At 42.8% G+C, this 27,860-nt stretch overlaps 1 protein-coding gene across 13 annotated transcripts in view; it reads right to left on the bottom strand.

Annotated features, from left to right (window-relative positions):
• The window catches only part of CIT (citron rho-interacting serine/threonine kinase), a 106,211-nt gene extending 78,558 nt beyond the window's left edge, over nt 1–27,653 (bottom strand). For 6 of the 13 annotated variants that reach the window (XM_083589666.1, XM_083589661.1, XM_083589663.1 and 3 more), the window contains exons 1-10: nt 27,506–27,638; nt 25,759–25,913; nt 24,609–24,750; nt 23,388–23,563; nt 21,835–21,936; nt 19,460–19,602; nt 18,466–18,559; nt 14,581–14,784; nt 13,316–13,469; nt 4,828–5,008 (exon numbers count right to left, since the gene is read on the bottom strand). In XM_083589666.1, the coding sequence (XP_083445792.1) occupies nt 4,828–5,008; nt 13,316–13,469; nt 14,581–14,784; nt 18,466–18,559; nt 19,460–19,602; nt 21,835–21,936; nt 23,388–23,563; nt 24,609–24,750; nt 25,759–25,854 (1,292 nt within the window). In that variant the 5' untranslated portion in view covers nt 25,855–25,913; nt 27,506–27,638. Of the gene's footprint in view, nt 1–4,827; nt 5,009–5,821; nt 5,941–5,977; nt 6,118–13,315; nt 13,470–14,580; nt 14,785–18,465; nt 18,560–19,459; nt 19,603–21,834; nt 21,937–23,387; nt 23,564–24,608; nt 24,751–25,758; nt 25,914–27,505 lie in introns of those variants that run through there. The other 7 variants (XM_083589669.1, XM_083589671.1, XM_083589670.1 and 4 more) reach the window with 5 other exon arrangements.
• Between the last annotated feature and the right edge of the window lie 207 nt (nt 27,654–27,860).

The following is a 27,860-nucleotide window of genomic DNA, read 5'->3' as shown; positions in this document are numbered from 1 at the left end:
AGGCGCTGAGGTTTTACCCACAGTGCCACCCGCGTCCCATCCCTGCTTTACACACACATTAATAGGCTGAGTAAATGCTGGTTTTCTCCAAAGCCAGAAACCAGTTTCCAATGCAGAAAGTGTTTTATTTACCAAATTCTTGAGAACCCCAGTTCCTGCTTAAAAAGAAATTCCATTTTCTATCCCTCATCAATGTACCTCCAGTTACAACAACACATAAACAGCAGCTTTTTGAGGGTCACTGAACAGGAAGCCTCAGATGTTTAAGGAACTTAATAGACCAGCTGATGACATTTTTCAAGGCTTGTATCAAGACCGTGGGTGGTTCTTACATGACAAAAAAAATTCAGCCCATATAGACATTCTCCCACCAGTTCTCAGCTCGTTAAAGTACTTAGTTTGGTAATTAGTTCTCAGTAGTCCTTGCCCAAGACATCTCACGGGTTGAAGCAGAGCCAAACTCCACACACAGCTCACAGGAAGGTAGCAACCCATGTACCACTTCAGACTGTAGGTGGGGGAATCACATGACAGAATGCCCCTATCAAGTGATACCAAAATAAATTCCCTGCATGTAGAAAACGAGAATGTCAACAAGTCTTTTCCCTGATATGCTAGTTTTCTATGTGGAGGGAATTTTAGTTACTTCATTTGTAGGGAGCGCCCTTGCATTGTAAGACTCCTTGTACCAGCACTCCAGAGTGGTACACACCAGACACAGGTTACCACCACCTCAGTGAAAGCAAGGCCCAAGATTGCACAAGGTCAGGATTCAGCTTCAGAGCTTGCTGCCCTCTCTCATCCCCCTCCTATACTTTATGGCAACAGCAACCCTGCAAATGCCATCACTTTCCTAAGCAGTGCACTAATGTGTTATTAAGACAAGGGAGATTTCACACTCCAGCATGGGTGGCACTGTGTGACATCCATGCTCGCTAATTCAATCCATGTCTAGTGTCTACTAAACAAGCAGTTATTGATCAAAATAAATCAAGGCATGCACATGGCCTTGTGATTTGCAAGATGAAGTCTATAAGCAATGGACTGTGTTACAACCCAGAATTTTCCTTATCAACTGGAATGCCACACAGCTTTTCTGAATGTGGAATTACGAAGTTCTGGTTTCAAATCTGTGTGAAACCAGGATTCCTGGTCACTGACAGGCATCTGAGACCCGAAGCAACTCAGATGGATCTCAGTGGGGAGTTCAGTCCTTGTATCCAATGTCTGTCTAGCTCACAATAGGTCTGTTGAAATTGGTAGACCTGACTAACGTACTATGTTTTAAAATGTGTTGGAAGCCACCCAGAGTGGCTGGAGCAACCCAGCCAGTTGGGCAGGGTATAAATAATAAAATTATTATTATTATTATTAACTTTGATAAATTAATTTCAATTAGCCAAACTGAGTAGGACTAAGATTGGGTAGAATTCTTGTTCTCCCACACAATATACTTATCTAAAATGCCCCAGTTGACAAGCCTGCTGTTGAGAAATGTCAGTTAACAAGCAGAAGGACACCGTTCCTTATTATTCCAGGTGACCCAAGCACTCACAGAAGCATCCTAATCTTCTGAAATTCCACTTTATCTTTTCTACATGAAATATATAGCCATTCTTAAAAGACATCAAAAATGATAATGGTATTCAAGACCGAAAAATGAGAAGGGCAATTAAAATCATTGCTTCCAGATGTATGGCCATCTCATAAGCACCTCTCTCATTATTTTAAAGGGCAAGCTTATCAACCATTTCTGTGCACAATGTCTAGACTCTTGTTTCATCTCAATAGCTGGAAGACCCTGTTGACTGAGAAGTACCTGCCATACTCCACAGTTAACAAAAATGGTTCCCCAAATTTTAGAAATACACAGAGCATATCAACACCACTAAGGCAGACACTATTGTCATTTCCTCTCCCTAGGGAATTCTGGGAACTAGTTCTGTGAGGAGGGGGTAAAGCTTTCCACCAGAGAATTTGCAGCAACTGCACAACACTACAATTCCCATGATTCTTTGGGGGAAGCCATTTCACTTAAACCAATATAAAACTCTATAACGGTCTGCAGCAGTGCTATTTATCTGGAAAAAGAGGTGCCGGAACTCAGCATGAACACCTCCCTCCTTCTCTTAGAATGGCAATGGCACCCACCTGAGAGGTGCCGGAACTGAGTTCCAGCTGAAAAAAGCCCTGGTCTGCAGTATAAAATAAATCCAGAAAATCAGAATGTCTAGGCATCTTCAGCAACATGACTTGGAATCTTGAGAGGTTTCCTAAAACTATCATAACTGACCTTGCTACTTTTTAATTATGTCATTTGAGGATGCTGCACCTAGCCAGAAGCAGACAATCAATCCTCTGGTTCTGACAATAAACGACAATAAATAATCAGTATCTACCAGATGTACATGGAATTAGTGCAATATGTTTCTTAACGTTTCTCTTTAAGAAATATCTGCTATTGCAAGAAAATCTTACTAAATCTGAATGAAATCATTTTCAATGTATCCTAAAAATTATAAGGTAACCACAGAAACTGTCCAGCATCCAAGCCAAAGCAAATCAACCACAACCCTTTACTGTACAGGCACTGCCTTCTCACACATCCAAGATAGTCTTCACCAAGTTGCATGCCCATGTCGGAGGTGAAAAAAATCCATCTGACAGCCAAGCTATCCCATGGGTCATCAATAAACTAATGCCATAAAACATGATCCGTAAAGTCAATGAACACAGTATGCAATCTGGACTTCCAGTTCAACTAAGATGGCTCAAGTATCCTGGCAACAATGGTCTATATATCTCCATACTGAGATCTATAATCTCAGTTATGGACTAATTTTCTGGACAAGATCATACCAAAGAGTTTCATCTATTGGTCTCCAACTCAGTGCTAAATATTAATAGCAGCATTTGTAAAATGCTTTCAGATGTTCAAAGCACTCCCTATACATTATCTTGTTGTAATTCTTACAACAATCCTGCAAGGTAAGCTGATGCAATTAGCTGCACAAGGCAGATGGGGGCCACAGGCTGAGAGGGAGATGCTTGCCTAAAGCCAGTACATGATTTTATGGAAGAGGCAAGATTCAAACCAATGCCTTAGCCACTCTTTATTTCTATTGCAATCAGAGCAGATGTTCTGGAGCACAATTTAAAGTCTCAGAAAAAGTCTCTGATCTTTTATTTCAAGATCTTAATTGTTAATTTGATCACTATTCCTAGTCTAATCTTCAGCTTCCAAAATTTACATTTTTAAAAAAATATAAATTACCTCCTTGAATAAAGGTTCATTTGTAAAAGCCCAGGGGAATTGACCTGCTGGATCAGACTAAAATGACTAGAAGACTCTGGGCAGCTTACAAGTCGGATGTGAAGGCGACAGCCTCTATTTTATTTTATGCCCCCAGCATTAGGAATTCACAGAGGTATACTGCCTCTGAGCATGGAGGTTTCAGCCAATAGCCATGGATAACCTCCACGAATTAGCCAATATAAACCCCACCGTTCCGTCACATAGGTAGCAGCAGCTCAAGATGCCTACTGTGAAAAGGAAGATCTCCAATCTAGCAACCATCTTCCTAGTTCTTATTGGAACATTTTAAAAAGCTTTTCAGGAGCGACAATGCCAAAATTGAGCACAAAAGACATCAAGAGAGGATTGTCTCACTGGCGCAGAGGCAACAGCACCACCTTCCAATTCCTGCTTGGTACTCCCTTGTCTTCCTCCCCCTCCAGAAAAGAGACACCTGCGAGTAGGAGGACACCACAGGCAGTCAAGAAGCTCCCTTCTAATTGCTGGCCTATTTAAGGTTCCTCTCTGACTCATAACACTGGGAACATCGTTGGTGCCAGGAGAGAAATCAGATTTGGTTTCCAGGCTTCTCTTTTAAACAGATCATCTTCCACACATGCCCCAAGAGTTCACATTTAAAAAATATAGAGACCTGATTTGGTTAGACTTTCCACCCCATAATACAACTTGCTTTATACTGAGACATTGGGGGCGGCTAACAGCACACTGTACATGGAATCCCAAGGAAAGTCTCTGCATTTATCTGACTGGCAACCCTATAGCCGTTCTTCAATTGGACGTGCTATATACTCATGCTTTACTTCTGGGCAGTAGCAGCAAAAAAAATCAAGGGCCCACCAGACCAGAAGGGGCATCATTATACAACTGATACTCTTCCCTGTACCACTGTCGTATAGGACCTTCTATCTTCCCCTAAGACATCCAATCGCTATGGACCTCTGCATCATCCATCCTGCAGCTCCAATGCCTCTTTTGACCATGAGTTTTGTCGATACCTTGCTCCCAGTTTCAATGGGTAACCTGAGCTGCTAGTTTGCTCCCAGGAAAATGAACTCCACACCTCTGTGCCTCACCGGACCAACCTTGTAGACCTAGAGTGCTTAGCAATGCCCTAGCCATTTCACACCAATCAAACACACCCCCATCCCTCAAGATCTGAAACTCTTCTAAATTTCTCCTAAATTCCTGCAAAGCCACACAGAGAGAGAATTCAGTCAAAACCGTTCACTTCCCTCTAGGATGTAGCAGATAGATTCTAAGACGAGGAACGTTAGACTCAGAATGAAGCATTCCTTTCATGCAACAATATTGGGGGGTGAGAGCCAATGACATGAATCACAGCTAAAGCAAAGCCTGAATCATCTTCCTATAGCAGAGGGAAGACCAGTCAAAAGCTGGGTATTCACATTTCCCCAACCTAACCCCCCCCCCCACTCCCCGTTCCACCGCCAAGTACATCAAGCACTGATTTTCCCCTATTCATCCTCTACAAAACAGCAATTCCTACTTACTCTGTTCGGAGAATCCCCAACGCCTTGATGAAGGAGAACCCTACAAACGGCAAATCTTCTCCTGAGAAACCTGCAGGGTTCAGCTGGCACAGAGAGGATACAATTCGTGAATTCTTGTCTGGTTCATCGAAATTTGAGGTGTCATCATCAGACTTGATGGTAGGCACAAAGGGGGGAGGAGCTGGTTATTTCATAAAAAAACATAAAGAAGAAGGAACAAAAAAATTTTAGCTGCAGTTTGCTGTCAAAGTCCCTCTCGTTCAGCATTGTCAATGGCACTGCAGCTCCTGCTTTTAATCTTGCTAACACCAGCAGGCTGAGCCACTGCTCTCCAACCTATTACAGCAACAAGAGATTAACCCTTTGGCTGCCAACATGGCTACCATTCTGCAGGCAGAGAATCTCTTGCTGCTTTTGAACCATCCTTGCACCTTCAAGAACAAGCCAACGACGGCAATATGTCAACTTTCAATCTTGTCTGTCTGCAGGATGCTTCCTCCTGATCTCTTTGGACAAGGGAGATCCATCTAAGCAACCTGAATCAATGAAGCAAACCGGCTGGCTCTGCCTACAGATGGGGTCGTGCCAAACAGAACCAGTAGCACCCGCAGCCTGGATAGCAGACCCTCGCCTCCCTTTACTAAATTAATCTTGCCTGTGGAAGCACTGCAGCTGATAAACCTCAACCCTTTTGAGAATTCATGTTCCCAGCTTTGCTAAAACACTACTGATGGGACTCCACCGCAGTCTAGCTTCAGCGCTATCAACTCTATCAAATAGGCAACAGTAAAAATAATTTCTCCCCCTTTAGCTGGCTCCCTTAAAGCTCCTGCTCTCAAACTACTTCATTTTAGCCTTCCTTTAAGGTTTAAATAAAGCAGCAGAGCTACAAAATCTTGAAGAGATAAGCTGTCCCTAAACCATGTTCAGCAGCAGAGTTGCTTGCTGGTCTGCATGTATACAGAACGAAGCCCTGCTCATTAGGATTATGCACCTTCGTTCGTTTCAAATATGCATTTAATCAATCAGTGCAAATCATCGCAAAATGCAAATCAGCCAGGTTCTCTTTTTGCTCTGTGAAGCAGAATCCCTTCAGCCAGCTCGCTCCTCATCACAAGCTGATGAATGTATAGTGTGCTAATGCCGTTACCATGGATTCCGTATAGATCTCCGGCAGCTGAAGGGCTGATGGGAAATGAATGCTGGGAGCCAGCATTACAGTCCCTGCAGTGCAGACTCCCTGCTCCTCACTTTGTGCATGCTCCAGAGTTTAAAGCCTGCCTGACTCCCTCTATTCCTGACAGATGCTGATACTTATCTGACTGACACAGGCAAAACATGAGTCACTACTGGAGCTTACTAGCTCCCTCTAGGCTGCCAGAGCCTTTTGCAGCCCAGGTTTTTTTAACTCTTTGCTTTTTTATACATACTTTTAAACCATCACAAGTGAATGGCCAGAATTAATAAGCCAAAAAAAAAAAGAAGAAAAGCGTCTTCCTAATTCAAATCACCCAGAACACATATTGGCAGTCTTTCATAGAGAAAATGCTGACACTGCTTTCACAAATAGATGAGCAAGCTGATTTTCTCAGAGGTTAAAAGTAACTAAGAGTAAACGGCAAGGTGGCTAACGCAATGAGGAGATTTATATTATAAGATACAGCCTAACGATTTTACATACAGGGATGTAAAGAATGGTTTTTTTGAAGCATTGTTTTTAAAAGTTGGTTAAATTAGATTTTATTTTCCCTCTTCAATAGGTGTATGGCAGGGACGTCCAACGCCCAAAAGACTGCAATCTACTCACAGAATAAAAAACTGGCAGTGATCTACTCTTTTTTTGGAGGGGGGTGTTTGAGGTCAGTTGTTCAGCTTTTTCCAGGGAGGGAAGTCAATCTTGCATAAATGAAGGTACATTTTTTCACCTTTGGTGGACGTGCCCTAGGATTAAGGCTTTCTGGGAAATGATTTATAATGAATTGAAAAAGGTATTTAAATATACCTTTGTGAAGAAACCAGAGGCCTTTCTCTTGGGCATGGTCGGCCAATTGGTGTTAAAAAAGGATAGAACTTTCTTTATGTATGCCACAACAGCAGCAAGAATACTCATCGCAAAGTATTGGAAGATGCAAGATCTACCCACTCTGGAAGAATGGCAGACGAAGTTGATTGACTTTATGGGATTGGCAGAAATGACTGGCAGAATCCGTGACCAGGGAGAAGAGTCGGCAGAAGAAGAATGGAAGAAATTCAAGGATTACTTACAAAAACACTGCAATATTAATGAATGTTGAGTGATGTTGGATTGAAATTAAGTGGTTTCTAGCTGTAATGGTACAAAAGAATATGAAAAAATGGTTCTTTTTTCTTTGTATATAAGTAAAAGTTTAAGCTACAATAATTTAAGAAGATGGATAGAAAATAAGGGGTTTTTTAGCTGTAATGCTATGAGATAAGGATTTGCTGGATAAACAATTTGAACTGGAATACAAGAAGGGGAGGCATGAGGAGGTCAGGGAAATATGTTATTGAAAAATAAGTTATGAACTTTATGTGTTTTTATTATTTTTTCTTTTTAATTTTTTCTTTGTATAAAATGGAAAATTCTAATAAATATCTTATATATATAAAAAAATTTCCTCCACTGTTAGTTGATGAAACAAGGATAAAATGATGATTCTTTTTGAAACGCAAAAGGCCCATTGCAGACTACTTGCTTCCTGACCTCTTAACCTATGGGCTTATGTGCTCCCTCAGTTTTCAGCCTTAACCATGGTGTAAAAATGCATGGAACAAAGCAATGCCCAATCCACGACTGCCTTCTTACCCAGATTTAAAGCTGGTAGCCAACGGAACAATACCCCGTGGTTTAATGCTAACAATGAAAGAAAGGAGGGAACAAGCCAGTGGAATGTTCTGTAATTTCTTAACCATGGTTAAAGATTGGGAAACAATCTTGGTGCTGCTAACCAAAAAGCAATATTAATCTGCATGCAGAGTTGAAATAGTCTATGACCTAGGGCAGTAGTAGGTGCAGTTTTTAGCAGCTCTGTATTAGGAAAATACAGTGGTACCTCTAGATGGGAACGGGATCTGTTCCGGAGCCCCGTTCACATCTAGAAGCAGACGTAACCAGCGATGGCATGTCTGCGCATGCACACGTCGCTTTTCGTCACTTCTGCGCATGCGCGTGGCGTCATTTTGAGCGTCTGTGCATGCGCAAGCGGCGAAACCCAGAAGTAACGCACTCCGTTACTTCTGGGTTGCCGCAGAGCGCAACTTGAACGCGCTCATCCCGAAGCACATTCAACCCGAGGTATGACTGCACATCAGAATGTTTTTTTTTCTGGTGCCTGGACACAATCAACTTCTGAAAGTTGGTTAAAGAATTTCCTTTCTACAGAGATTTTCCCTGTCTTGTAAAAATTATTCTACTTGTATCTTTGAAAACATATTGAGTTCAGCAGCCCCCTTAAGTGCTTGCCAGTAGAATGAGCCTTGAATTCCTTCTGCTGCCTGAGGGCAACCAGCTTCCTTATCCCCTTGCTAGTCTTCATTATTCAGCTGCCAGAGATCTTGAGCATGGACCCCTGTGGATCAAGCACTGTCTCTCTGTTCCAGCTCTGGGTTTTGGTCAAATGACAGAACTGCAGGCAATTCCAGCCTGAAGGTGCACATCACAGCCACAGTGCACCTAGTCTGGGAAGTCAAAGGACACCAGAGGGCCAATCTGGTGTCACTAACTGGCATAAAGACTCTCAGTCCTACTGACTTCTTTCAGTATGAGCAATCTGTTATTGTGGGAACCACTGAGTTCTCACACCATGTTGCCTGGTGATTGGCCTCCTCCCAACCCGTTTGTCTCAAAGGCACTTGCCCACCCTCAAGGCTAAGCACCTGACACACTGCTGACTTATCTTCCAAAGACGCAAGCACCTGACCTCCCAGGACAACCTAGAGACTGATTTTATAAAGCAAGGATGGGGAACCTGTAGCCCTCCAGAATGTTGCTGGACTCTATCAACCCTGGGCATTGAGCATACTGGCTAGGGTTGAAGAAGAGGAGGAGTTTGGATTTGATATCCCGCTTTATCACTACCCGAAGGAGTCTCAAAGCGGCTAACATTCTCCTTTCCATTCTTCCCCCACAACAAACACTCCATAAGGTGAGTGGGGCTGAGAGACTTCAGAGAAGTGTGAGTAGCCCAAGGTCACCCAGCAGCTGCATGTGGAGGAGCAGAGATGCGAACCCGGTTCCCCAGATTACGAGTCTACCTCTCTTAACCACTACACCACACTGGGTTGATGGGAGTCGGGTCCAACTTCTGGAGGGCCACAATTCCCCAGCCCTGTTATCAAGGCATAACTGCTTGAAATATTTGGCTACTGTCCTAAACTTGCACAGCTGTTCCCTGAATCCAGTCCAACACAAGTCCCTTGAAGTTGCAAAGCAAAGCAGGGAGCTGTTTCCAAAGGAAGAACTGTGAGGTGGGAGAGACTTTGTGCTGGCCACCAGGGAATGGCTTTTCTCACCTGCCTTGCCCCACCTTCCAGCCGGAGGAGCCTTTAGAATGGAGTTGCTGCCAAAGGCATTACAGTGGCACCTCGGGTTAAGAACTTATTTCGTTCTGGAGGTCCGTTCTGAACCTGAAACTGTTCTTAACCTGAGGTACCACTTTAGCTAATGGGGCCTGCCGCTGCACCACCACCACACAATTTCTGTTCTCATCCTGAAGCAAAGTTCTTAACCTGAGGTACTATTTCTGGGTTAGCGGAGTCTGTAACCTGAAGCGTCTGTAACCTGAAGCATCTGTAACCCGAGGTACCACTGTATGTGTATGTGCGAGGTGAGGAGATGGAGTTGATCAACTCCCACTCGAAAACCTATGTCCCCACTGTGGAAAGAAGTGTGGATCCAGATTTGGTTTCCACAGTCACTGACAAACAGTTGCACCTAATAAGAATAGCTAATAGCACAGTCACTTACTGGTGACTTGTTAAATATTCTATGATTTATGTTATGTCAGTTTGCATTTCTTAGCGTAGAAAGTATTGATCTGATGTGTAGAGATCTTTCCTATTCTACTTAATTCAAAAGGGTTCTGGAAGCTTCTCTGTATGAAAGAAACAAGCAGAACGTTCATAATGTTTGGGTTATTCCTTCAGAGAAGCCGAGTACAGCTGGTTTAAACTGGTTCTGTTATCTCTTCTGTGTCAAGGTCATGCTAGCTATAATAAGAGGCCAGAAGGAGCCTGGGATTCACTCTTTTCTCTCTCTCTCTCTCCTTCTGGTATGGTGTTCTGTACATAGTATGCTTAATGTTAAGGTTTAGACTTATTATAAGTTATTGTAAGTTTAAGTTAAGTCTGCTGCAACTGGATTTCTTATGGACTGTGCCAGTCCTGAATGTACTGGATTTGTGACCATTATGCTCATTTGCCTTCAGTAGCAGTCAAGCTCTGCTGGATGAAATCTTAATTGCTTCTGGACAATATTTTGGGAATCCTGCAACGTGTTTAAGTTTTTACTCTGCTAACTATACGTTGGAATCTGCTCTGGATCAATATTGTGTAGAATTCCATGACATGTTGTACTTGTGATGTTCTATTGCATTATTGTTATTCATCATTTGTAAGCCAATTTGCAATTCATGTGAATGAAAAGCAGCATAGAAATACAGTATAATAAATCGAATCAAAATCCCAGTATTCCACCTGAGGCCTGGGATGCAGATCCTCCTTTCCTGGCAAGACTTAAGTCACTTCATGGCAATTTCATCTACTCTTGGAAGCAAGAAAACCTTCTGCTTTAACCAGGGATGTGAACAGGCTAAGAGGAACTGGCAAAGGCAAGATGTAATGATGGATGGGTGCAAGAATCAGAACTCTGACCCCTGGAGCTTGCTGTTGAAGGCACTGTGGAGGCGGGAAGGGACAACATTTTAGATGTTATCGTGCATCACAGCTAAGAAGGAATCTCCTCTGAGAAAGCAGGAGATAAACCTAACAGAAAAACAGCAAACAACTGTTTGCTCAAGGGAGAGGTCATTTGCACTTAGGTTAATTAGATTCTCTCCTTGAGAAATGAATGCTCCTTCCCATTTCTCTTCAGTAGATGGATTCATCTGAGACACTTTCAAAGGCCCTTAAAACATTAAATGGTTTATAAATGAATGAATTATTTGAAAAATGAGAATACAAGACATCCCTTTCAAGGTCTTGGATTCTCTTGCTTATTTATCTGTTTAAGATTTTTACCCTGACCTTCCTCAAAAAATTGATATGGCTAACACTTCAAATGCAACAACACTGGCAGAATTAAAAAGAACACCAAGGAAGTCTCAGAATAAAAGTGCAACAAAAAGCAAAGGGAGGGGTGGCAAAATAACTTTAGGACAGTGACGAACAAGTCAAACTGTGACATCATCTAAAAATAATGCAGTGATTGTTTAGTATTGAAATATTTTCTGATTTTTTTATCCACAAGACTAAAAATATGGCATTGGTGTTCAAGCTACCAACCCTAGCCCAATTGACAACCATTTCAAACAGAAAGGCCCACAAGCATTTGTGGACCCGGCAACTCGAGGCTAGTCCCTTCATGAACTGCAAGGGATGAGTTGTCCATGTTATACAAGGAAGCTGGCAGTGTATAGAGGGAAATTAAGAGTATATGGCTCTTCCATTCATGATCCCAAAGCACTTTCCCTTTCCACCAGTGTTAGGGAAACTGTGGCCCTCCAAATGTTGCCACTGTACAACTCACATCATCCCTGATCAGTGGCCATGCTGACTGGGGTTGATGGGAATTGGAGTATGTGGCGTTTGCCCTCCTAGGTGTGTGACATCATACTGGGTTCATAGGGAAAGGGTTAACTAATTGTAAAATGACTAACCAATGGGAACCCAAGGGGAGGAGTTAGAAGGGAGAGTTAGAGTGGTTGAGAAGTCAGTCTGGAGTTAGAAGAGACAGAGAGGATAAGTCTGTGGGTTGGGCTAGTCTGATGAGAGAGAGTGAGAGAATTTGTTAAGAGGAGTCAGTCAAACGGTTGAGATAATCAGTCAGAAGGTATTAGGAAGGCATAGGCCGGTAAAGAAACTAAAGTTAAGATAATGACAGGAATATTATCTGAGAAACCATAAACTTGTTAATGTTTATAAAATAAACTTGTTTATTTGGTTCACTTTTAACAACTGTCTGGACTCAGTGTTTTACCAGAGAGTAACGGGTTGATGGCAGCGGGGAAGCGAGCACAGTGGTGGCACAGGGATCAATAGACCGTTAAACGTCTGGGGACCCTGTGTGATCGCCACAGAGTCCAACAACAGCCCGAGGGCCACAGGTCCCCTAACAGTGCTTTAAACACACGCTCACAAACTCTGTTCCATTGCAATGACTACTGTTGACTGGAAGAAATCAGCTTGGGTGCTCGTTGTCCGCAGGGCAGCAGTTGGGCATCCGTACCCTCTATACTCTCAAAAATAAAGTATCTTCATTCTGGCTTGTAAAGAACTATTTACTGGTCACCTGTGATTAATAATAATCTTCTCCAGGTGAACAAGAAAATAAGATTCATGAAAGCTGGGGGGAGGTCATTTTAAGCAACAAATGACTTCTCCCACTTTTCTTATGGAAATGACTTAAAGCAGCTTAAACTATAAAATCATACACAAAACAGCATTAAACACCCTCAACCAAACACCTAATAGGAAAAAACAGAAAGTCAGCAGGATTTAAAAGAGGGAAAGAAAACCTATTAAAAGAAACAGAAGATGATTCCAGTAGTCATCTGCATAAGTCCCTATGAAGAGCCATATTTTGAGAAAGCAGCAAAAAAAGGGGGGTAGGGGGAGATAGTCAGGCATGTTTCCTTGGGGAAGGCATTTCATGATGTCACAGAAAAAAAGGTCCTGCACCTTTTACTCATCAGGTGAACCCCAGGTCAGCAACAGAATCCAGATCAGGACTTCAGATCTTGATCTTAATTAACAGCGATAAGGTACATGTGCATTCACGGAAGTATTTGTAAGCCAACGACTTGACTTAATTTGCTAGCCAAGTTTAAATACGTAAAGGAAGTCTTGTGTGTCTTTGTCTTAATAGCATTTAGGGAGGTCCAAGCAGCCTTCTCAATGCACCACTTGACAAAATTTCACCCACTACTTGCATCCTTGCCGAGTATCTCAAATAAGTATAGCACATTTCAAGCACATAGCAAAGCAAATCATTTTCCCTGCATCTCATTTTGTACAACGACATTTGTGGCAGTTCAGTGCAAAGATCAACAAAATTCCCTTTGTAAATTATTGTCTCTCTTTATTCCATTCATACGCTCTCTCTGCCATGATAGTACTCGTGGTGGCATACATGATGGAAGTGAAAGAAGGGAAGACCCCAGAAAGTTGCTGCATAATGTTCCTTTGGAGTGTGCCCTGGGAATTAGCCACCAACCAAGGCCCTAAATTTCATCAGGAACATGTTACTCACAGTTACGGATGCAACTCCAGTCAACTGTAGAAAAGAATGGATGACAGCAGAGGCTTTCATAATCTAGTCTCTCTTTCTGCCCACACAGTAAGCTCTGCACTAGATCAAGGAATTCTTTGCTGACTTTCACATCCTCAGGGAACTTCAGGAACCTCTGAAGTTGAAGCAAAAATAAATCTTACTCAGTAGTAAAGAAACCAAAAGCTGAGAGCTGGGATCCAAAGAACTACTTTCACCAAGCCAAAAAGCTTGCATACCCTGAAGTGGGCCATGTGGATTTGTATTTATTTTAACACAACATCTCATTAAGCTATATTGCAAACTGCTTTTGAAACTTCCTCCACACCTGAGAACAAAGTAAGGAGGCAGCTGTTTGGAGAGACGACAGCCCAGAGTCCTTTCGGGTACGTGGGATGAGCAGCACAGTTCTTTGGACCCCAGCCAAAGGGTTTCAGTATCCTTCAAAACATCCCAAAAAAGGTAGTTAATGAAAGGGATATGCACATGCAGCAACTTCACAAAAGCACAGGAAAGCAAAAAATATTATTATTAGCTGATGGTGATGTTGTTGTTGCTGCTATGTTAGCTATTCTTATTAGGTACAGCATACAGAACATCAGATTTCACTTTTTAGTAATGAAAGTTTCTAGCCCTTATGCCAAGGATGGGGAATCTGTGGGTCTCCAGATGTTGCTGAAGTCCCAACTTCCATCAGTCATAGATTTAATAGTCAGTGGTCAGGGGTGATGGGAAATGTAGTCCCATATCTGGAGGGCTGCAGGTTCCCTGTTCCTGCGCCATGCAAAGCAATGTTTGAAAGCATGTTGACAATTCCTGATGATGGAGACTTTGCCAGTGACTCTGGATGGGGCTTTACTGCCCCTTCCCAAGACTAACAGAAGCAGACTAAATAATGCAAGATAAATGATGAGAAATGCATAAATACCCATCATAGAAACTCACTTATTTGCCACAGAATTTGGGTCAATGGCACAGAGTATCTTGCTTTTAATCATGCAAAATGCACACAGTTCTAGGTAGAATTAAATGTATGATTGAACGAAGTTTTAGTATTGGCTAATCAGCACTAATTTCACAAAGTTCCTGTAGCTAATAATACATCTGTCAATAATGCCCAAAGCACTAGTACAGCAGGAAATAACTAGCGAAAGCTATGCAGGACGCAGGACCATACAGACAAACGCTTGGAGCAGTTTTGTTCTGGCAAATTCCACCTTCACATGTACTGAGAACGTTGTTCGTACCTGAAAGTTCATTATGTTATTGAAGGTTTTGCTTGAGGTTCCTTCCGTAAATGGTGATTTTCCATACATCATTTCATAAGCAACCACCCCTAGAGACCACCAGTCACATTCTGATCCATATGAACCCTTGCCATTGCTATTCAGAACTGTTAGCATCTCTGGAGCCATATAATCTGGGGTGCCAACTGGCAGTTTGGCATCCACCTGGAAAGTAGAACACAATGGGTGAAGTTATAGCTTATTCTATTGTTAATATACGCTGGAAACCAAGTATTCATCACGTTACTCATGAAAGGGATTTAAGATAACATTTTCTGTGTACATCCCTGAACAAGAAAATAATGGATTGCATGCTTAATACAACATTAACATGATGAACCAAGGAGGAAAATGGAAATGTGTGTTACATGGGAGGAGTCTGTATTTCAAGTCTTTTGAATCATAACAAAGCCAAATCTTTTTACCATGGATAACAGATTTTGAAAAGATTGTGATATCACACATTCCTTCCTCCCAGGCATTTGCCTCAACAGCAAAAATGCCTCGCATGAATTATCCGCAGTTAATGCTTTTGTCAGCACCAACTTTAGTCATGGTTAATGCTAACTATAATTTCCTCTTTGTCACTTCACATAGCGCCCAATTTATCAGAAGCGGTTTGTAAAAGGAAACAAGAACTTCGTCCACTCAAAAATGCCTTTAACCAACTAAATGCCTTTAGCTAACAGCAGAAGAAATGGCAGCTCATCTCATTCATTCAAATTTAGCTGCATCTCTCCTTTCCAATGTGTAAAAATTGCCATGCTACCATTCCCTTCAATAAGCTTAGGTTGCTAGATGCCTATCCCACCCGAAATAAGCAGTGGCTTCTACGTAATAGAGGATTCAAGGCATCCTCCAAGTAGGCACACAGGCTTATGAATTAAGTGAAAAATACATTTTAGCACTCACATAAACTGCCTGGGAGCCTACAGAAACTGAAGCACTCGAGTCTACCAATTGATATGAACAAGCTTCTAGAAGCAAGGATGGGGGAGGATGCTTCTCCTGTCTCCTGAACTGTGTCCCCTACTGCTTGCTGTATAGCTGCAAAATACATTTTAAATTTTTTTTATTGCATATCACACCCTTCCTCCAAAAGCAACCCTGGTTTGGAGGTGGCAACCCTCTAGCACTATATAGCGTAGCAAACGGAGGTTGGGGAGAGTGAGATATTTTTTAATGCCTTTCCCAATCCTAAGAATCTGAACAGCACTACAAGGCTCCTACTCCAATATGCCTGAAGCTAAGAATAGGAGCACATCCACTATTCTTTATTTATTATTGAACGGCTCTCTAGCTTACCTTTCCCAAGGAAGACTACAACAAATAAATAATATGCAAGAAGAAAAAGGCAAGACGGACAAAACAATTAAAAACTGTAACAAAGGCACACACTTTAGGGTTTTTCTAAAGGACAACAGTTCTTTAGATGCCTTTGGCCCAAACTGTTTAGGGCTTTAAAGGCCAATGTTGTTGCTGTTTAGTCGTTTAGTTGTGTCCGACTCTTCGTGACCCCATGGACCAGAGCACGCCAGGCACTCCTGTCTTCCACTGCCTCCCGCAGTTTGGTCAAACTCATGCTGGTAGCTTCAAGAACACTGTCCAACCATCTCGTCCTCTGTCGTCCCCTTCTCCTTGTGCCCTCCATCTTTCCCAACATCAGGGTCTTTTCCAGGGAGTCTTCTCTTCTCATGAGGTGGCCAAAGTATTGGAGCCTCAGCTTCAGGATCTGTCCTTCCAGTGAGCACTCAGGGCTGATTTCCTTAAGAATGGAGAGGTTTGATCTTCTTGCAGTCCATGGGACTCTCAAGAGCAGGGGGCAGCAACCTAAGGCCCAAGGGCCACAAGCAGCCCACAAGCGGGGGTCGTTTAACTGGCCCATGAGCCGCCCCTGAACTGAACCGTCCACTCGGCAAGTCCCCACGTACTGCACTAAATCAGCGCAGCGCAGCACGGGGACTCGCTTCCGCAGCGCAAGAAATCGCGTCTGCGCAGATGCAGACACCAGAAATTGCGGGCGTGCACACTCACACACGATCCAGCCCACAGAGGGATCTCTGCTAGAGTAAACTGACCCAGGTGAGGCAAACCTTGCCAACCCCTGCTCAAGAGTCTCCTTCTGCACCATAATTCATAGGCCAATACAGCACCTTATATTGGACCCTGAAGCAGATAGGCAACCAGCATAACGGATGTCATATGGTTAGGGCATCTGTCTCCTGCCACGTGTCCTTGCTGTTCCATTTTGCCCCAGTTGATGTTTCCAGACTGCTTTCCCCACGCAGAGTGCATTACAGTAAGAATGCATTGCAAGATTTTGTTACAGGTCCCATTCGTACAGTATTGTGATTGCACTTGTTCTGTTAGTGCAAGGATTCATGCTTGGGCAACAGAATTTCTGCCCTTCTGCCCCCCAAGTCTGCTCTGAAGGATTGGGGGTACCCTTCCCCGGACATATTTAAGAAGCACATAGGGAAGGAGAGGAAAGACAAGGTTGCACAAGCATAAAGCCTTGAGCTAATGGAACCATTTATTTAGTACTACGTTGGGTACTAATTGTTTACAGATTTTCCACTATCGTAACTCTTTCCACATCAACTCCTTTAACAAGGATCCCATGCACATTGGGCCTGTGTGTTGCAAAGGATTCTGGGACATGTAATTATTTTTGGTTAAACCAGCAAGCACAATGACCAATAGACTCAAGAACACTGGCCTCACTCGGCCTACTTGAGCTGCATGTATGAACACACCAAACACTCTCCTAGATGGAAGGGAAATATTATTTCCTTTAAAAGAAGCTTATTTGACATTCCTGGGAACACAGTCTGAAGACCACTGTTCTTTTAGATTAAATATGCATTAATAAATGCTGTTAGTTTAAGCAGTACACATTTCCAACTGGCTTTTAAACGAAAAATTAACAAAAGAATGTAATAATATTATATATCCAAGGCCAGGACTGGCAAATGTAACAAGATGAGTAATTAGCCAATATTCATTTCTATATCGAATCACATCCGTTGCATTAGTTTAATCAAGAAGCACTTGTTAGCATCACAAGAGACAAACAGTTCTAACTGTAATCAAAAAGACCATTACTCACCATCCACCAGACCTCAGCTACTTAATTACCCATTTCAGTTTCTTCCCAAATTAGCAGGAACATCATTAAAGTCAAGAACCAGGGTACACTCTAGCTGTCTTTCAGTGCTATCCAACTACTTCAGTTTTTTTAACTGAAAGGCACAGCTCTCGCTTTGGAAGTACAGCAATTTGAGAAAAACACATCAACTTAAGCAGAAATCCATACTAATAATGAATATGTAAAACACTCAAAACTCATAGGGAAGGAAGTTCAAGAGCTTGCAGTTTCCTGAATACGCCTTCAGAGACAATCTGCACTGAGGCATTATTAATAATTACTTTTGGTGTCTGCCACACAGTTATCCATATAGAAGGGATGGCTGACCCATGCCGTGTGAGCTACCCAAGGTTTTTTTGTGCCACTCCCAAAAGCTGTCATTCTTAAAAAGGTTGCTAGTGTTTTCCTTACCAACCAATCACACAGCTCCCTGCTGTGATTCTGCGATGCCGAAAGATCCAGATACAGAGGAACTATGCACACACTCAAAGAACAGTAAGGCTAGACATAAGCAATTCAGCGAATTAAATACTTTCACCTGTGCTAGCATTGCTTACATTTCTTTTAAAGAAACAGTACACTCTTGCCTCATTACTAATAATCTGTATTAAATTAGTGACAACTACAATAGGCACCCGCAGCCAAAAATAAAAAAGCTAAGATGTTTACTTTCCCCATCCACTCTAGATCTTTATTACCTTTTTATCCGCCGTCAGTTTGGCGGCAGACCCAAAGTCCACCAGCTTGATGTGTCCTGTTCGGTCAATAAGAATATTCTCTGGTTTAATATCTCTGTAAATAAAAAACCCAAAGCAATCAATAAAAGCTTTTCACAAGACCATAAATGCTTCCCTAACACATACTGTATTACAAAAACCATTAGAGTGGTAAAAAAATAATCCAAAAGGGATGTAGTCAAACACTAGTTCTCAAACTAGTCAGACTAACACTTTACAATACCACATGCATCTCAGAGAGAGAGAGAGAGAGAGAGAGTATTTAGAAAGCAAATACTCAAGCAAGTCAACCTGGAAATACTCAACCTGGAACTATATTCCAACTCCAACTGAAGTTGGAAGGTCCAAACTGGAGTTCCTCATGGAAGCACCTGTACTGCTCAGTCCTTTCTTTAGCTTTGGTGTCCTGTCCTGTCCCCCACCACATCTTAGAGAGCCAGCGTGGTATAGTGGTTAAGAGCGGTAGACTCGTAATCTGGTGAACCGGGTTCACTTCCCTGCTCCTCCACATGCAGCTGCTGGGTGACCTTGGGCTACTCACACTTCTCTGAAGTCTCTCAGCCTCACTTACCTCACAGAGTGTGTGTTGTGGGGGAGGAAGGGAAAGGAGATTGTTAGCCGCTTTGAGACTCCTTAGAGTAGTGATAAAGCGGGGTATCAAATCCAAACTCCTCCTCTTCTTAGGCAATAAAGCTACTGAGAATTCTTCAGTGAACTCAGGAGAGTTTCAAAAGCTGATGATGATATTGCAACAGGGTGTTCAAATTCTAGAAACCCACTGCCTAAAACAGATGTTTGACTCCAGCAATCTTAGTAGTATCTTAAGGGTAATGTCTCCAAATACAGTTAGAAGTATCAATCGTTTCCCAAACTGTTCCCTTCACTGATTTCCAAAACGATCCATTATTCCCAGTGTTGAATTAAGCCTACTGGTGTGAGGCACAGCAACACTTACCGGTGAGCATAGCCCATTTGATGGACACTATGGATGGCCAGAACTAACTCCGCTAGATAAAACTGAATAGTGCTTTCATCAAGTTGATCCTCATATCTGTTTAGGAAGGACAGAAGATCTCCTCCAGGCTCATATTCCATAACCTTCATGCAATTTCAAAGTAAACAGACAAAAAGAAAGCAAAGCTTTGTGAAGCTCTTCTACTATGAAAAGCACACAGCATCAGCAAACAAACAATCATTTAAAGAACATTTTCTGTGTTCTCAATATATTCAGCTTTGCTACAACAAAAGAAATTCAGAAGCACTAATCTTCCAGTAATTAAAGTTGGAGGACGGGACCCTAGATGCATCAAGAAGTATTTCTTTTTAACGTGGCTTGACTACAAAAATGGCTGTTCCTTGGGAAATGGCTGTGTTAACTATAGCTGATGGGTACTGATGACTTCGTAACTTATATGCGTGGGCAGCTAAGAAGATCAGGAGAAAAGAACTAGATAAAATAGTGGTCAATTGCAAAGGTGATTCGGACATTTAAGCTGGCACATTCTACCTGAGAACCCCCTGCTATTCTATCGTATGCAACAAATAATTCTTAGGAGACATGATCATGGTTTATTGTATCTGCAGTGGCTGATGTTTTTATGGGTTTTATGGTTATTTTTGCTTTTCTTTTTGTTCCCTTTGTGAATGATGCCATGGCCTTTGGCTAGTGCAATAAAGTTTATAATGATGATGAAAGTTTATGATGATATAGCCGATGGGCTTTGTAGTCCAAAAGAGCTGGAGGGCACCAGGTTGGAGAAGGCTGGTTCTAACTCCATGCAGGCCTGCATAGGATTGCAGTCTTAGCCCATTCATTATGTCTGAGGTACGCATACGTTTTTCAGGATGCAGTTCCAAAGATGGGCTTGGGGGCAATACCATGCTGGCTATGGCTGATAGGATTTGTCAGCCAAAGGTGCATGATCTCCTTTCCCTGTGTCTATTTTAAATTTTAAGCTTCTTAGGGAAGGTCCTGTCAAACCTTTGTGAAGTATCACACACACTGATGGCTTGCTCAGTCTCTTCTCACCACATTCACCAGTGTGGCATAATGGTGGACTAGGAACTAGGAGACCAGGGTTCAAACCTTACTGGGTCATGAAACTCACTGGGTGGCCTTGGGCCAGTCACTGCATCTCAGCCTAACCTACCTCACAGGGTTGTTGTGGGGATTAAAGGAAATGGGGAAGAACCAAGGAACCTTGAGCTCCCTGAAGAACCTTGAGCTCCCTGAAGAAAAAGGCAGGGTATCAATGCAAGAAATACAAATACAAACACATGCAACAAGGCTCAAGATGACACACTGCCCTGCTCCCTTTGCCTTCTTCGTGCATAGCAGACAATGTTTTTTTATTTTAAAATGTGCACCCCCCACTTCCTCCACTGGCTTACATCTCCCGCAAAAACAAACTTCACCAGCCAATCAAAATATAGAAACAAAAAAAAAAACCGGAGTACGATTCCGGGCATGGCCAAAAGTGGCCCTCCAGCTGTTTTTTGGAACTACAACTCCCATCATCCCTAGCTAACAGAACCAGTGGTCAGGGATGATGGGAGTTGTAGTCCCAAAACAGCTGGAGAGCCAAGTTTGGCCATCCCTGGATTAAGCAATATACCAGCATTAAAAAGTGAAGTATAAAACAAACTGTAAGATATAGATAATAAAAACAGTATTAAAACTTAAAAACCAAGAAGAATTAAAAACTGCAGAAATGAAATAGATTCATTTGAGAAGCCTTAGGAAAAAAGAGAAGTTTGCAGTCAGGTGTCCCAAAACATAGCAATGTTGAGCTTGCTTCATTTCAATGGGAAGAGAAGTCCAGCCACAATGCTAAAAGCACATGCTTGAGTCATAGCATGGTTTACTATAGAGTGTGGCTTGAACCAGAGCACCCCACAAGTATTTCAGCATAGTTCAATAGTGGCTTCTGTATGCACAGAAGAGAATAAAATTCACTCTCCACCTCACTGTGTACAGTGGAAGCGGAGAAGTATTACCCATGCAGGCCCGAAGGTATCAAATTCTTTATCAATCATGCTTTTTCCCTTCTTAAAATGTTAACATTTAAATAGTTTGATAATTGAAAAAAAAAGTTAATTAACTGTCAAGGATTCTTCATTCTCAGATTGAAGTATTCACTGTTCTGCAGAAAGGCTCCCACCTTTCCTAACAGGAAGATTTAATGACTAGTTTCCTCCTGTAATTGCTTTGAAGTGAATGTGGTAAAATCAAACTCTACCCAGTGGTCTCCAGCAGCGAGCAACTTGCCTGGCGTGTGAAAGTAAAAGCTGTCAGCCCACTTGAAGTGATGCTGCAAATACAAAACTCACCAAATAAAGATTCTTTTTGTCTTGAAATGCATAATGCAACTGTGGAATCCAAGGGCTGGTACTCTGGGATAATATATTCCTTTCTTCCTCAAAGAATAATACCTGTGAGGAGTAAATATTAATAAATCATCAACTCCTTGGAGGAACAATAAAGTGAGTGCAAATTTGCATTTTGAAGATTCAGCAGCAACAGTCACTCACATCTAAAGTCTTTCATCTAGTATGGATCTAGCTTTCCTTTTCTGAAACTGTCAGCCTTCAGATTTTAAAAACCAAGTTCCTAGCCATCATGGAGAAAGCTATATATTTTGAAAAGTTGCATGTTTAAAGTTTGAGCATTCATGGTCTCCAATTACATTTTCCCTCCCCACAAACCCTGTTACTCACTTTTTCACACAATGCCTCTCCCTCCTAAATCACACAATGCCTCTTTGATGAAATACTATATGATTCACAACACATCATTTGCCCAGATCGTACTAATCTGCAACATTTGAATGCAGAATGACTTTTCTGGGAATTATTTCCTTAGCACAGAGCTTAAAAAATTCAACTGCCTATCTCTTTTTTTAAAATCTGATGAACCTGGCTGAATGACCAGGCTTCTCCATTACATAACAACCTACCTGTTGTGTTTCCAGCAGCCTCCATACAGCCTATTCCAGAATGCACTGATTAGGAGTAGATGAGAAAGCTGTCTCAGCTCTCACCTTTTATCTTCCTGGGTTGTTGAAAGGTGCGGGTGGCCTATCTTTCACTGTCTAAATGTTGGGCGTCAGGTGTCGCATGCATCAAAACTCTGTCTCTACAGGTGTGCCCAAGGCCACACAGCCAAACCTGATCAGAGGATTCATCTCTCTCCCTGACAACCCCCTCCTGCAATTCTACAGTTAAAAAGAGGGGGGTTATTATTCCCCATAGAAATGCTGTCGGCTTCTGTGTCATGTAGCATCCTGTTTTCAGGAGGGTCGTGTATAGTTCCTGAAAGTTTGAGCTTCCTTTTCAAGACTACTTAGCTTATGTTACTTAGAGGAGGGGGGGCTTATGCTACCTGTTTCCCCTCCATTCTAATCTCAATGAAGCCTCTAAATTTGGAACCTGGGATTTGACCATACAATTTTTGACAACTCAGATCTTCTGCTGCTTGTCAGACCATATTTTCACGCTATATGCTTTGACCAAAGGGGAGGTAACTCACTCCATTACAAGTGGGAAGTTGTCCCCTCCCAGGAGAAATTTAACCTGCTACTCTTCTGAGTTCCTCTCACTCAGAAGTTAGGATGAAGCAGGAGGTGGTGGCAAATGTAAGTTGGGGTGTTGCAAGCCCCACAGCAGCCAAGCACTTTAGAGTTTTGCACTTCACACAGATGCCAGAGAAGCCCATTCTCTACCACTTCTATGGGCACAGGTTATTTGATCTTGCTCTGGGGCAACTGTATATTTATATCTGGATCACAACTGGAACTCCTGATTCCATACCCTGTTAACAAGCTTTCTTGCTATGAAAAGGTTATGAGCAATTTGAAGATTATAAAATCAAAACAGGAACTCACATGATCCTGTGCCAGCAGCCTCTCCTTGCTCATCACCTTCATGGCGTACACATCGCCAGTTGCCTTCTCTCTCACTACCTGCACTTCTGCAAAGTGACCACATCCCACCAGACTTCTGACTTCAAAGTCCTTCACACTGGGCTGAAGTTCTCGGAATGCTGCTACAGAGTCCGAATCTGGGCAATATTAGACAGACATTTTACATTGGGGAGAAGCAAACAGTGAAGTGCAATGCAGAATTTAACTTAAACAGCCATGGCCACCCCATCAATAAAATTGTTCCCATGTCCTCTCCTCAGTCCAGATCTTGGGGAGCCAAAATGTTCATGTCTCTTTTTATTAATTTTATTTCATAACATTCATATACAGTGTTCAAAACTCCCATTGTTCTAGGCGCATTTTGCACAGGAAATTTCATTATTACAAGCACGTTTCTGAGCTCTGGCCACAGTACTGCGCCTAACATTTCAGATTAGAACTGCAGAGTGGAAGGAAAGGAGGACCTTTTTCTGCCTCCCCACTTCCAGCCACTCTCTGAAGACTGGAAAAGAGACCTTAAGAATATTAGAGGGGTGGGCAGGGGAAGGACTAGATCATGTGAAAAATGAACGTAGTATTTTAGCTGTATTTTCAGCTTTGCATTCTTGTTATTAAAAAAACTGTGCATAGACATTCCATTGTTGCACTCATAACCTAGCCTTAAGGTTCCATTACATTCCTAGTTTTCATATCTCAGTTCCTAACGCTGTTCATATATCACTTGATTGTGATATACACATATATCATGCCAAAACTATGCACAACAGCTACCAGGTAGCATCTGCCCAACTCTTCAATTCACCAGACTCTTCCATTTGGGAATATTATTTTCTACACTGGGTAAAAAAGAAGGATGCACATACAAGCCCAATACAATATCCTGCTGTTACTACATGGATTTCCTCTGTTGCAGTGGGGCTACAGCTCAGTGATAAAGTATCTGCTTTGCAGGCAGAAAGCCCCAGGTTCATTCACTAGCATCTCTAAGTAAGACTGGCAAAAACTCCTATGTGAAACCCTGGAGAACTGCTGCTCATCAGTGTGGGCAATATTAAGATGTACTGATGGTCTGGCTCAGAATAAGGCAGCTTCCTATGTTCCTAATGTATATGCTGAACAGGTCCTTCACAGAATAAATTCACTCTTGCATAAAAAAGCTGTAAGAAAGCCAACAATACATACACTTTTTAATGAAATTGCCCACATGCTTGATTTTCATTAAAACAGGGTTGCTGCATTCTTCGAAAAGCACCATTAGGGAGTCCAAAATGCCTTCCCTGGAAAATGGAGACATCTGCTGCTGTGCCACAGAGGGCAGCTTCCCCTGGTAACGAAGACAAATACCAGTGAGAGACAAGAATGGAAGAACATTGGTAGACAATTCATAGTTGCTAGCAAAATTAGAAGCATATGTTACAACAGGTCACTATGTATATATAGAACTGCTCGATTTCTTTTTCTACTTTTAGGGTGAATAGTTGAAGTGTGTGTGTGTGTGTGTGTGTGTGTGTTTGTATGCTAGTTACAGTTATATTTCCCACCTTTTCCCTAAAGAGCTCTGGGAAACATATATGGTTCCTGCACTCTCAAGTTTATCCTCACAAACCTGTGGAGGTAGGTCAGGCTGAGAGGCAGTGACTGGCTCAATGTCACCCAGTGAGTATTTGAACCTTAGTCTCCCGGCTCCTATTCCAACACTCTAACCACTACACAGCACTGCTTTAATGACAACAGTCAACTGTCACACTAATTAGAGATGGCAATAAAAGTATTGAAAGGCAATCATTAATAAGACCACCCTGTAAAATGAAGAAGGGGAAAAGTGTCACCACTGCTGTCTCTGCCTCCTGTACTCCCTTTAACAGAAGACTTTTAAGAGATACTAAAAAAATAAAGATAAAGAGGAGAAGTTCTAATATGAACAATGTAAACAAACTGTAGAATGTACAGAATTCCGGGAAGTACCATTTATTTTTCTTTATTTAACAACATTTGTAAACTGTTTAACTATAAACAGAACCTCTAAGATGTTTACCTGTGCCCCACTGACCAAAATGACCAAGCTCCAATGCATCAGATATTGCCCAACTACACCCAACTTTTGTGATCAGCTGGTGGCTGATGATACCAGTCAGTGGGGTCCCAGAGGGTGAAGCAGTTGTTGGCCCCTCCTTACTGCATGGGAGGTACAGAACTTTGAAGACAGCCACAAATCTTTGGCCACAATAAATGTTACTCCTTCAACACAACAGAAAGTTGAGTATTTATGAATTGCAGATGCTGATGCAAAACCAGTATAGTTTACACAATCTGGGACCAAATAAACATTTACCTGTAAAAGCAGGTTAAGTCTAGAGACACGGCTGGCAATGGGCTCCATCATGCCTATCTCCGCAGGATTACGCACACCATACTTAAACTTCAACATCTTCAAAATTCACCACCAACAGACACCTCCCAGGATGGATGCTGTAGTTTGTTTTCAACCTGTATCAGAATTATTAATTTCAAGAAGTTATAAGAAGTTTGGGTTCCCTTCAAATCACACAATTCTAAAGGTATAATTGAATGTCATAGAACAGGACGGGGAAGCTGTGGCCCTTCAGATGTTAATGGACTCAACTTCGATCGGCCCCAGCTAGCATGGCCAATGTGTCATGGTTGACAGGAGGATTTAGAAGACTACGGTTTACCGACCCCTGAATTCCCTACCCTGGGAGTCCAGGGTTCAAATCCCCAGTCAGCCATGGGTCTCACTGGGTAATCTTGGGTTAGTCACTGCCACCTAGCCTAGCCTCACAGGGTTGCTATGAAAGCAAAATGGGGAGAGAACCACATACAACACACTGAGCTCATTGGAAAAAAAGTGGGATTGAAATGTAATAATATATAATATTTATTTGGCCACTCATGTGCAGGGTTGAATAAGATGTGAAGCAACAACAACTGTGAGGCGAAAGGTCGCCATTAGATGGTAGAACATCTGCTTTGCATGCAGAGGGCCCCAGTTTCAATCCTTGGCATCTGCAGCTAAGGCTGGGAGAAACTCTTGTCTGAAACCCTGAGAGAACTGCAACCAGCCAGCACACTGAGCTAAGGTGGATCCAACTCAGTATAAAGCAGCTCACTATGTTCCTGGTTGCAGTTAATCTGCTTTGCATGCAGAGGTCTCATGTTCAATGCCCAGTTTCTCCTACTAGTGCCTGAAACTCCCCCCTCCCCGGCTTTTTTCTTTTTCCTTTTTAAAGAGGACTATAGTTCAGTTTGGGATGTGGGTGGCACTGTGGTCTAAACCACTAAGCCTAGGGCTTGCCGATCAGAAGGTGGGCGGTTCAAATCCCCGCGACGGGGTGAGCTCCCGTTGCTTGGTCCCTGCTCCTGCCAACCTAGCAGTTCGAAAGCACCTCAAAGTGCAAGTAGATAAATAGGTACCACTCTGGCGGGAAGGTAAACGGTGTTTCCGTGCACTGCTCTGGTTCGCCAGAAGCGGCATAGTCATGCTGGCCACATGACCAGGAAAAACTGTCTGTGGACAAACACCGGCTCCCTCGGCCAGTAAAGCGAGATGAGCGCCGCAACCCGAGTTGTTCGCCACTGGATTTAACTGTCAGGGGTCCTTTACCTATAGTTCAGTTCAATCCTTGGCAATTTGAGGTAGGGCTCATTGTCACTGTAAACAATACTAAGCTGGATGGATCAGTTCCCCATGCCTTTAGTTGGAGCTCAAAAGTTGAAGCATCTGCGTGGCACACAGAAGGTCCCCGGCTCAATTTCCAAACTCTCCAGGTTACGCGCGTCCCTGAGCATGTGCAGTGTGCCTTTCGCCGGTTACCCGCACCATTGACGTGCACGCGACTTCCAAGGCAGGCTTGAGCCACGATTTGAAATCCTCCCCTCCCCCCGCCCGGCTCTCTCTCTCTCTCTCTCTCTCTCTCTCTCTCTCTCTCTCTCTCACACACACACACACACACACACACACACACACACATATATCACGTTACTATAATGTATAAAGCACCTGCATCCACCCCCCACTTTGGATAGAAGGGCAGGACAGACATTTAATAAATCATCATTACCCAACGGCATGTCAGGAAGGGAGCCCCCTGAAGCCTCAGCGCCCTTTTCCCCCAAACGCAACGAGCCACATCCGCCGTCGCCTCAGAAAAGCGCCTCCTCCGCCTTTCCCGCCATCCGCGTTTGAATGGACGAAGCGGAGAAGGGGCGTCACCTGCCTCCCTAAGCCACGTGATCCGAACACCCTCCGCCAATCCGCTCGCCGGGTGACGTCACGCGGAGACGGGAGCGCGCCCTTCTGTCTCCAACGCTCCCCTTTCGAAACAGCAGGGAGAGGCGTGGCCACGCAGCGAGATGGGGCGTGGCCAGCTCAAAAAGGGTCCCAACGGCTTTTGCCTCTCATCCTGTCAAAGCCCG

Source organism: Podarcis filfolensis (genome assembly GCF_964270895.1).
Source record: "Podarcis filfolensis genome assembly, chromosome: 16".
NCBI classification, from domain to species: Eukaryota; Metazoa; Chordata; class Lepidosauria; order Squamata; family Lacertidae; genus Podarcis; species Podarcis filfolensis.
The sequence above is the reverse complement of the archived record's forward strand: the minus strand, read 5'-3'. Positions and strand labels throughout refer to the sequence as shown.